General features: G+C 44.8%; 1 protein-coding gene across 9 annotated transcripts in view; it reads right to left on the bottom strand.

The window, feature by feature from the left end:
- The window catches only part of LOC100683471 (cationic amino acid transporter 3-like), a 42,438-nt gene that overhangs the window by 16,488 nt on the left and 14,997 nt on the right, over positions 1-10,953 (bottom strand). For 5 of the 9 annotated variants that reach the window (XM_038527905.1, XM_038527907.1, XM_038527909.1 and 2 more), the window contains 8 exons: positions 10,138-10,315; positions 9,820-9,932; positions 9,431-9,653; positions 9,149-9,288; positions 8,946-9,048; positions 8,561-8,763; positions 8,202-8,368; positions 7,784-7,892 (listed from right to left, as the gene is read on the bottom strand). In XM_038527905.1, coding sequence (XP_038383833.1) covers positions 7,784-7,892; positions 8,202-8,368; positions 8,561-8,763; positions 8,946-9,048; positions 9,149-9,288; positions 9,431-9,653; positions 9,820-9,932; positions 10,138-10,315 — 1,236 coding nt within the window. Of the gene's footprint in view, positions 1-6,615; positions 7,617-7,783; positions 7,893-8,201; positions 8,369-8,560; positions 8,764-8,945; positions 9,049-9,148; positions 9,289-9,430; positions 9,654-9,819; positions 9,933-10,137; positions 10,316-10,953 lie in introns of those variants that run through there. The other 4 variants (XR_005354474.1, XR_005354475.1, XM_038527906.1 and 1 more) reach the window with 3 other exon arrangements.

The following is a 10,953-nucleotide window of genomic DNA, read 5'->3' as shown; positions in this document are numbered from 1 at the left end:
AGTGTCCTAGGATCGAGCCTCACATTGGGCTCCCTGCATGGAGCCTGCTTCTCCCTCTGCCTGTGTCTGCCTCTCTGTGTGTGTCTCATGAATAAATAAAATCTTTTTTTTTTTTTTTTTAAGGGACTTGTGAGGGTCATGGTAGAGATAACACAGAGTAGAAGCCCCAGGAGAGGCAGTACTGGGCAGGCCTTGGGTGAACACAGCCAAGATGCAGGATGCTGCCTGGACGTAGGGGTGATCCACAGAAGCAAACGGGAAGAGTGTATCAGTCAGGACTCTGGTTCAAGGAGCAAAAGCCTAATTCAAAGTAGCCGAAGGGAATGGGGGTGGGGAGGATAAAAATGGACTTGTGCAGAGGAATCACTGGCTTTAGCCTTGTGTGTACCCAGGCTCCCACAACTTCAAAATATCTGCGTTGAGTTTGTGCTTCCTTAGGGTAGCTTTAATACTGAGGCTGCACACAGTGCTCCTGACCACGTCAGGACCTGTCATACTTAGGACTTACATTACCAGGTAGAAAAAGTCTCCAAAACATTTCCACACATTTTGCAGAATGGAGTCTCTCTGACTGGTTCAAAAATCTATCCTGGGAACTCTGCCCTTGGCAGGATGGATTGAAAATATCTCAAGTGCCAACCATGCCTTATAACCACCCTGGAACTTGCCTAAGGCCCACAGGTAGAATGGGGCTAGAGATTTTAACATCAGGGGCTCTCATGTATGTTGACCAGATAGATACCAGGCAGAATCAGCAGCTGTCTACACCAGGGCAGGAATCAACGTTCCTGCAACTGGATGAGGGCATGGTTTCAGAAGAGGTGACTCCCCTTCTGGTGTGTGCAGGGGCGGTGGTGAGGGGAATGGAGGCAGCATCTCAGCCCTTCTGTCCCTTTCAGTTTTAAAATTATCCTTACAAACAATACAATTGGGAATTGGGGTGGAGAGAGGTCCATAAAATCCCAGATTTTAAGTCACTAGTGGCATGTTCTATCTTTGGCCTGGCCTCCTTTTCTTTTTACTAGTGCTCAAAAGTTTGTCATAAAATTGCCTGTAATTGGGCAGCCCGAGTGGCTCAGCGGTTTAGTGCCACCTTCAGCCTGGGGCGTGATCCTGGAGACCCGGGATCTTACTGCTCCCTTCATGGAGCCTGCTTCTCCCTCTGCCTGTGTCTCTGCCTATCTCTGTGTCTCTCATGAATTAAAAATAATAATAATCTTTTAAAAAATTGCCTGCAATTTCCAGTTTACACAGAACTGTTCGTGTACTCCATGAGTCCATCAAAAGGTTATAAGTATATGCTATGTGATTATCCTCTGTAATTTCTAATACCATATATTATACTTTTTAAGAGTTTGTCTTAACATGGCCTTTATTTCTGGGCCTTCAGCACACTCTATTACTTCATTAGCATCTTGCACTCATTCAGATTCTTTTTTCTAGTGCTAGGCATTGCTTGCCTGAAAATTGCCCGAAGTTCCCAGCATCATGCTTCTCAACCAGGGTTTCCATTTTTGGCCTGGGAGTCAGTCCCATGTCAGCATTTCTCCTCTATATCTGACCTCCATCCCCTTTACAATAAAGACTCCCTGTGCTCCACAATTTCAATTTTAAAAACCTTCAAGCTCTGCTTTTTTTGTAATCTGTTTTTGTTTGTTTGTTTGTTTGTTTAATCTAGTTTTGAAGAGTGCAGTCTCCCAGTGGTTGCCACTCTGGCGTCAGGGTAGCTCTGACAAGTTTTTTCTTGCTGCCCATCAAAGTGTCAGTACATAATCCTTGATTCAGTTTGAGTATTTAGGAGAATAAAGTTTAAAGCATCTTGATGCAGCTCTCCCTGTTACATCACTACTCATTTGCTTCTGGAGCATTTCCAAAACAAGTTTCTACTGGTTCACTGGTTTATTGTCTACGTTCTTCATTAGAGTTTGAGTTCTTGAATCCTATGACCTTTTTTGGCTTGCTCACCTCTGACTCCTGATCCCTTTGAACAATAAGCACCATGTACATTGTAGGCAGTCAAGAAATGTCTGTTGAACAAATGAATTTTACTGAGCCTCAATAATGCATTCCCTTCTCAAATAGATGAGCCTCAGACATACTTTATCATTAAGGATATATCTAAAAGTTGGTACAAGGGTTTATGAGATCTCATAGCTGGGAGGAATGATACAAAGTGCTGAAAGAAAAGGCTGCCAATCAAGAATTCATCTGTCAAAACTGTCCTTCAAAAACGAAAGAAATTTAAGACATTATTGAATAAAAGGTAAAGGAGTTGCTTGTTAACAGACCTGCCTTACAAGAAATGCCAAAGGGAGTCCTTCACGCTGAAATGAAAGGACACTCAATCATAATTTGAAGGCATATAAAGAAACAGTAACTACACAGAGGTAAATGTAAAAGCCAGTGATACACTTTTTGTTTGTAATCCCTCCTATTTCCTACATGACTTAAAAGATAAATGCATAAGAAATTATCAGTCTGTGTTAATGGGCACGTATAAAGCTGTAACTGTGACAGTGATAAGCAGGAATTAGTTAAAAGCTAGGGAGGAGCAGTGTCTCTGTTACTGATTCTAGGTTGGCATCATTTTGGACTAGATTGTTACAAATTTAGGACGTCAGTTATAATCCGCATGGTAAAACCATTAAGAAACTATCTTTATAAATATGAACTCCTTCCTCATCCATTAGCTGGATGGCTACATTAATCAGACAAAACAGACTTCAAGTATAAAACTTACAGGAAACAAATCTATTAATAAAATTCATATACCAATTATATACACACTAAACCTCAAAATACATGAATATTGACAACTATAGAGTGAGTTCTGCAGGCACAAGTAAAGGTTTCGCTACCCCACTTTCAATAATGGATAGAACATCTGGACAGGAGATTGATGTGGAAAAATAGAAAATAGGCACCTGGGACGCTTAAGTTGGTTAAGTGTCGGATTCTGGAGCTCCGCTCAGGTCATGATCTTGAGGTCGTGGGGTTGAGCCCTGAATCAGGTTCCACATTGAGCAAGAAGTCAGCTTAAGGATTTTTTTCTTTCCTTCCCCCTGCTCGTGCACTGTCTCTCCTCCCACCCCTTCTCTCTCTAAAATAAATCTTTAAAAAAGATTCTTCCTTTGTCCCTCCCTCTGCTCATGCACTCTGTCTTAAAAAATAAAAGTCTATTTAAAGGGATCCCTAGGTGGCACAGCGGTTTGGCGCCTGCCTTTGACCCAGGGCGTGATCCTGGAGACCCGGGATCGAGTCCCACATCGGGTTCCCGGTGCATGGAGCCTGCTTCTCCCTCTGCCTGTGTCTCTGCCTCTCTGTGTGTGTGTGTGTGCTATCATAAATAAATAAAATTTTTAAAAAAATCTATTTAAAAAACTAACAACAAAAAAAAACAACAACACTGCAGACGCAAGTAAACCTAACAGACACAACGCTACCAGCAACAGGACACAGAACATTCTCCAGGGTAGACCATACAGTAGACTACAAAGCAAGTATCAAAAAACTAAAACACTGGAGCCCTTGGATCTTCTCTAACCACAATGGAATCCAACTAGAAATTAACAGGAGAGGAAAATAGTATGTAGAAATTAAATCATATACTAGGAACCACTAGTTTCTAGAAAATGGGAGTGAAAATCAAGATGTGTGGGATGCCGTGAAAGGAGTGCTCAGAAGGATACTAAGAGCAATAAACACATTTGAAAAGACAGGAAACCAAGAAAAGAAGAGGAAACTAGGGATCCCTGGGTGGCGCAGCGGTTTGGCGCCTGCCTTTGGCCCAGGGCGCGATCCTGGAGACCCGGGATCGAATCCCACGTCGGGCTCCTGGTGCATGGAGCCTGCTTCTCCCTCTGCCTGTGTCTCTGCGCCTCTCTCTCTCTCTCTCTCTCTATCATAAATAAAAATTAAAAAAAAACCTAAAAAAAAAAAAAAGAAGAGGAAACTAAACCCAAAGTGAGCAGAAGGAAGAAAATAGGGACTGGAGTGGAGGAAAAATGAAACAGTAAAAAAATGGCACAAAGGGGCACCTGGGTGGCTCGATTGAGCATCCTTCTCTTGATCTCAGCTCAGGTCTTGATCTGAGCTGTGAGTGCAGGCCCTGTGCAGGCTTCTATGCTGGATATAGAGCGTACTTCAAAACAAAGTACACATCAACGGAACCGAGTTGGTTCTTTGAAAAAAATCACCACCACAAGGCTTTGGCTAGGTTGATTCAAAAAAGACGTAATTATACAAAGAGAAGTCAGAGATCACTAGGGATGCTTACAATCTCTTGTAGACATAGGTGGCAAAAGTGAAGCTCCTCGAAACACAAGGAGAATCTGAACTCATAAACACAGCAGATGCACAGAATAAACCCAAGCACTTCTGTTCCACCAAACCTAAGGTTGCCAAGCTTTGTCTACCAAGAACCAAATAGTAAATATTTTAGGTTTTATTGGCCGCATATGCTCCAAGTCACATAGTTCTTTTTTTTTTTTTTTTTTTTTTTTTTTTTAGTCTTTTAAAAATAAAACTGAGTCTTAGCTCTAGACCATACAGAAATTGGGTGACAAGCAATATTTGGGCCATGGACTATAGTTCGCCTGACTGCTGCACTACACCGATGGGTAAGCATGGAAGGAAATTCTAGAGCAGCATTATCCAGCATGGTAGCCACTAGCTATTGGGCTCTTAAAATATTGCCAGGTGGTAAAGTGTAAAATACACACTGGGATTTGCAGACTGTCCAGAACTAAAGTAAAATGGTGATTTCATCTACCTGACATAAATGTCTCTTGAAGCAGGTGACTGTGTCTCTCATGTTTACCACTGCATTCCCAGCACCATCGTGAGCAGTTAACACTTGAAGAAAGAAAATTGCTACCAGCACTGTCTGCTCCTTAGGGCTGCATTTGTCAGCTACCCTCCACATTCCTTTTGATGACACCTGTGAAGTCCTCCACCCACTGCACACTGGCTGTCACCTGCAGAACTGCATGGAATGAGCCTGTGTTGCCCACAAGATCCTGTAAGTGTAGTGTTCATGTCTAAGGAGCTTGTCACCATTACTCTCAACACAAGACACTGTTGACCTCCAGCAACCACTTTTATACATCTTCTAAGTTTACAGTAATCAACTCTTTAATATTCTCTGAGTCATATTTTCACAACCATCTTTTAGAGTCTATAAAACAGTGAACTTGTTCTAAATCAGATCCAGACCACCATCCTCTTTTACCACCATCCTCTCCATCACTGCCCCCATGGCTGAGGTCTTTAAAAGCACATCCAAAATCTTAACACACATTTTAAAAACAGCCACAATGGGGCACCTAGGTGGCTCAATTAAGTATCTGCCTTTAGCTCAGATCATGATCCCAGGGCCCTGGGATTGAGCCCCACTTCAGGCTCCTTGCTCAGCGAGGAGTCTGCTTCTCCCTCCCCCTGCCTGTGGTCTTGCTCATTCTCATTCTCTCTCTCTCTCTCCCCCCCCCAACCTCCCTTGAAATTTTTAAAAAAATTTTTTTAAATTAAAAAATAGGGACACCTGGGTGGCTCAGCAGTTGAGCCCCTGCCTTCAGCCCAGGAAATGATCCTAGAGTCTGGGGATCGAGTGCCACATTGGGCTCCCTGCATGGAGCCTGCTTCTGCCTCTGCCTGTGTCTCTGCCTCTCTCTGTGCCTCTCATGAATAAATCTTTAAAAATAAAAAATTAAGATTAAAAAATAAACAGCCACAGTACCTTTATCATACTCTACAAAACTAGGTGATTAGAATATGACTTCTGTCTGGCAAAAGATAAGGTAGATTGATCCTCCAAATGTCAGCATCTGGCTCTCGTGTCTCATAAGAATTATTCAATCTGAAACAATTCTCCAGTTTGTGTCCTCTCATTTCATGTTTTTTGTTTTGTTTTTCCTGGAGAATTGTCACATCCCAGTTTTGTCTGATTGTGTTTTCAGTTGACCTGTGACACTGTCCCATATGTCTTCTGAGTTGATGGGTGCTAGAGGATTGATTACATTCTGATTCATTTTGTCATCAACCCTTTATGGGTAGCGCTCTGTGGACTATTGTAGCACGCTGGGATGCGCGTGTATCTGGTTGTCCCACATCAGTAGTGACAATGATAACCTTTTTCCATCAGCCTTTCACCTTAATTTGTCTCCATTAACTAATGCTGCCTAGGCCTGTCGTCTCACTAGGACTTGCAAAATGGCAATATTTCTAATTTTGTTAATCCTCTCCCATCTATGTTTTTAAATTCACCAGATCACTACTCAGTTTCTTGACCTCCATCCTTCAGTGATCATATTCTTCACTCTTCTTGAGTTCATCCCACAGACGATCCTGTGCTTGGCTATTACTGACATCTTCAGCATCTAGACTCAGTTTTGGGCAGCCCGGATGGCTCAGTGGTTTAGCACTGCCTTCAGCTTAGGGCGCAATCCTGGAGACCCGGGATCGAGTCCCACATCAGGCTTCCTGCATGGAGCCTGTTCCTCCCTCTGCCTATGTCTCTGCCTCTCTCTCTCTCTGTCTTATGAATAAGTGAATGAAATCTTCAAAAAAAAACAAAAACAAAAAAAAGACTCTCAGTTTCAAGCATTGTGTTTAGTTTTGTCTTTTCGTTCCACCCAGCTACACCCACTGATCAACCACCATTACTTCCACCTACCCCCCACTTCTGGCAATGCAATTTTCTTCAATTCACAACTTTTCCTCATGAACCCTCCTGTGTAACTCTTAAGAGTACAACAGAAACGTAAAGAAAAGCGATCACTTACACAAGGTTACAAATCAATCATATCTCAATAGAGCTGGCAGAAAAATAAAAATCAGTTCTCTTGGGTGTTATGAAATGATCCACTTCATCTAGTATTACGCTCTTTCTTAGAGTCTCCTTTGTCTGATATTAGCATAGCTGTGGCAGCTTCCCATTACCACTTGCAAGATGTGCCTCTTCCTTTCATTTTAGTCTATTTGTGCCCTAATATTTAAAGTACAATTCTTCAGGGATGCTTGGCTGGCTCAATCAGTAGAGCACACAAGTCTTGATCTTGGGGTTGTGAGTTCGAGCCTCATGTTCGGAATAGCGATTTTTTTAAATTAAGAAAATAAAAACTAAAGTATAATTCTTGACGCAATATAGAGGTGAAACCTGCATTTTCTTCCCATGTGGCAATCTGTGTTTTTGCTGGATTAATAGGCACAAGAAGGCACTTCTTATGCAGGCAATATTTATTCCTTCCTCTGGTTGCTGATTACATTGCTGGTACCTTGTGAAAATTCATCTTGCTGCACATTTATGAAGTATGCAATTTTAAACTTTTAAAAGTTTACTTAAAAATTAAACAAGATTAAAGGCATTTGTGTCCACCGGCAATAAATACAGAGCTCTAAACACATCCCACCTTCACACTCCATATAGGCTCAAAGTCTCCCTTGAACCAGAAGATACCTCCAGTGTATGGAGGGATTCCACACAGCATCTGTTTCTTGTGGTTAAGCTAACTCAGCACCAGGGATGTTTTTGTCAAGAGTTTGGGAGCTTGAGGCTGGTGGCTGTTCATCACTGATTTCCAAGCTGTGTCGGATCCCATATCCAAAGTATATGGCAAATCCTAGTAGGGAAATGAGACAAAGTGGTGGAAAAGTAGGCACTCCTCCAACTTAGAAGTGCCCAACAGGCCGCCTACTATGGCCTCTGAGACAGCTTTTAGAAAAGGTAGTAGGAAGAGGGTTGAGTTGTGGCCCTTAAGAAGCCTCTTTTCTTCAGAAAGCCACTTACCAATCACCATCCAGACGCCAAATCGGGCCCAGGTCCCAGAGGTCATCTGCATCATCAAGTAAACATTCGTGAAGATGCTCACCAGTGGGAGCACAGGCAGAGCAGGGACCTGTGGGCAAAATCAGTTAATCCCTGAACACAGCACAGATGTCTGAAAGGGAGATCCCCATGTGGGTGGGAAGGAAGACTCCAGTCCTACACTGTACCTTCAGTGCCTGCTCATATCCCACTGGGTGTTCCCAAAGGAGTGGGTACTGGTAAAGTACCCACTGGTCTAGCTGAGTGTGGATCAAGGAACAGTTCATTGTTTTAGCAACGGACTATTTTCTTCCCTGACCCAGCCTAGAGTGGTAAGACTTCAAAGCATACAGAGTTCATTCACTCAGGGTGGGTCGTCTGGGGGCATAAAGTCACCTACCTTGAAGTGAAAAGGAGTGGGGTTCTGGGGCTGTCTCCAGATGATGAAAGTGAGCCCAATAATCAGCAGCAGCAGCAGCACACACCCTGTGATATACACCGGGTCTCCAGAGAACAGATGGCTGGGCCACTGGGCCAGTATCAGGCACAGGATTGTCAGCAGGAGAGCTGCAAGGGTCAAGTTGGAAGAGAACAGGTCCAACTCCAGAAGATGTTAACAAATATGTCAAGGCCCCGGGTCACACCCCACCTCAAACTACCCCTATTAAGAAGGGGCACCATCTCTCTGAGCCTCCTCCTTGGCTGCCAAAGACACACAGTCCCACCCATCCCACCATAGACAGAAATCCCACTGCTCACCAAGGAGTAAGGCACATCCATAGGCAATGTGGCCAGATTTCAGAGTTGGGGTGGTGTTGACTGGGTTACAGAGACTCCACAGAGCTTGTACAGTTCCTGCTTCAGGTACAGATTTCAAAGAACTTGCTTGAGGTGCAGGCTTTCTCTCAATTATTTCCATCTCCGTTTTCTCGTTCTTGCTTAAATTCTGGTCTGGCTGGTACCTGAAATGAAAGGTATTAAGATAATACCAGCCCCTGTTCACGCAACATCAGGCAGCCTGATCCACCTTTTCCCTCCCTGAGTGCCACAGTTTACTTAGGAGGCAGCATGAAGCAAAGACGATTAGCTCCTCATCAAACCCAATGAGTCCAAGAACCCCCAGTAAGATGCAGTGGAGTCTCACCTGAGAACAAGAACGGAAAAGACCACCAGGGAGTAAGCAAGCAAGGTCCCAATCGACATGAGGTCCACAAGATCACTGAGCTCAAAGAGGAATGCCATGAACGCTAGAATGAGACACAAACAATGTGGGGGTGGGGGATGAGGAACCACTGGAAATATCCAAGTAAGGGAAATAGATCGAAGGAGTGGGTTTTGTTTCCCCACCTGCAAAAGTTCCAGACACTATGGTGGCCATCATGGGGGTGTGTGTGCAGGGATGAATCCGGGCAAGTCCCCGGAAAAGGAGCCCATCATCTGCCATTGCGTAGATCACTCGAGGCATGGGGAACATGGTGCCCAGGAGGCTGGAGGAGAAAACGAGAAAGTTTGTGAGGAGCAGGGCAGACCCCAACCGGCGTGGGGTCAGGTGGCTCTCCCTCTCATCTCTCAATCCCAAGGGCTGGGATAGCTGACAATCTCCCAGACAGGGAGAAGGCAGACACGGACCTGGATGAAAGAGCACAGAGAGTTCCAGCAGCCACAGTATATCTGGCAGGGGCCCATCCCACATAGAGAAATGCCTGTGGCAACGGGCTGCCCGGATGAATCTGGTAGTAGGGCATCATGAGGGTGAGTGCCGCTGAGACACCAAAATATGCCAAAAAGCAGATGAAGAGCGAGATTATGATGCTCAAGGGGATGGAACGCTGAGGATCACGGGCTTCTTCTCCTGCAGGATGGGTGGAAGTACCAGGTCAGGAAAACATGGGGGTGAAGGTGCAAAATCCTCTTCCCTCTTACACCTTCAATAGGCTACCCTACCCTCCTATCAACCCTTTGCCCGAGGGCAGCCCAACTGTGCCCAAAGCCCTGATGGGACAGAATGACCATGTTACCTGTAGTGGCAATGCAATCAAAACCAATGAATGCGTAGAAACATGTAGCTGCTCCGTGGAGAATCCCTTCAAAGCCAAAAGGCATAAACCCTCCAGAGCCCAGAGGGCCCAAGCTGCAGTGAGAAGGCACAAGGAAGGACAAGGGTGTGTGTGTTCAGCCATCTCTCCTGACGGCTTAGTCAATACCGTAAATCCTGGGCTCCATGACCCTCGCTCATCATCTGGATCCATCAGCCCACCATATTCCTCTTTATTCCCCATGGTGTTCCCAGTTGTACACCCCACACACATTACCATAACCAAGAGTGCCCTCCTAACCTAGAAGTGTCATTGGAGGCAGACATGGCCAGTTTGTAGTCCTCTTCAGTGAGCTGCCAATGGTGTAGATCACCCTTAATGAAGCCAGAGAGGATGATGAAGCTAAGAACCAAAACGTTCACACCCGTGAATATCTTGGTAACCAGAGCCGACTCACTAGCTCCCAGAACCAGGAGTCCTGTGGGAAAGATGGAATATGAAATATCCAAAATAACTAAACCCATATGACAGAAAGCAAGACCGATGGTCGCCAGGGGCTGAGGGGAGAGGGGATGGGCAGTGCCTGCTTAGTAGGTATGAGGGTCCCTACTGGAGGAGGAAGACCAATCCTGCAGAGCAGTGGTGACTGGTCCTTTTGGAGTTGTTTTTTTTTTTTTTTTTTTTTTTTATTTATGGGATCCCTGGGTGGCGCAGGGGTTTGGCGCCTGCCTTTGGCCCAGGGCGCGATCCTGGAGACCCGGGATCGAATCCCACATCGGGCTCCCGGTGCATGGAGCCTGCTTCTCCCTCTGCCTGTGTCTCTGCCTCTCTCTCTCTGTGTGTGTGACTATCATAAATGAATAAAAATTTTAAAAAAATATTTATTTATTTATGATAGACATAGAGAGAGAGGCAGAGATACAGGAGGAGGGAGAAGCAGGCTCCAAGCCAGGAGCCCTACGCGGGACTCGATCCAAGGACTCCAGGATTGCGCCCTGGGCCAAAGGCAGGCGCTAAACCGCTGAGCCACCCAGGGATCCCCCTTTTGGGGTTTGGAACTACATGAAGGTGCATATCTCTGTGCCCTCTAAGATGACTAATTTCTTATTGTGGTAA

Source organism: Canis lupus, chromosome 1 (genome assembly GCF_011100685.1).
Source record: "Canis lupus familiaris isolate Mischka breed German Shepherd chromosome 1, alternate assembly UU_Cfam_GSD_1.0, whole genome shotgun sequence".
NCBI classification, from domain to species: Eukaryota; Metazoa; Chordata; class Mammalia; order Carnivora; family Canidae; genus Canis; species Canis lupus.
Note: the sequence above shows the minus strand (reverse complement) of the source record. Positions and strands in the feature narration are given on the sequence as shown.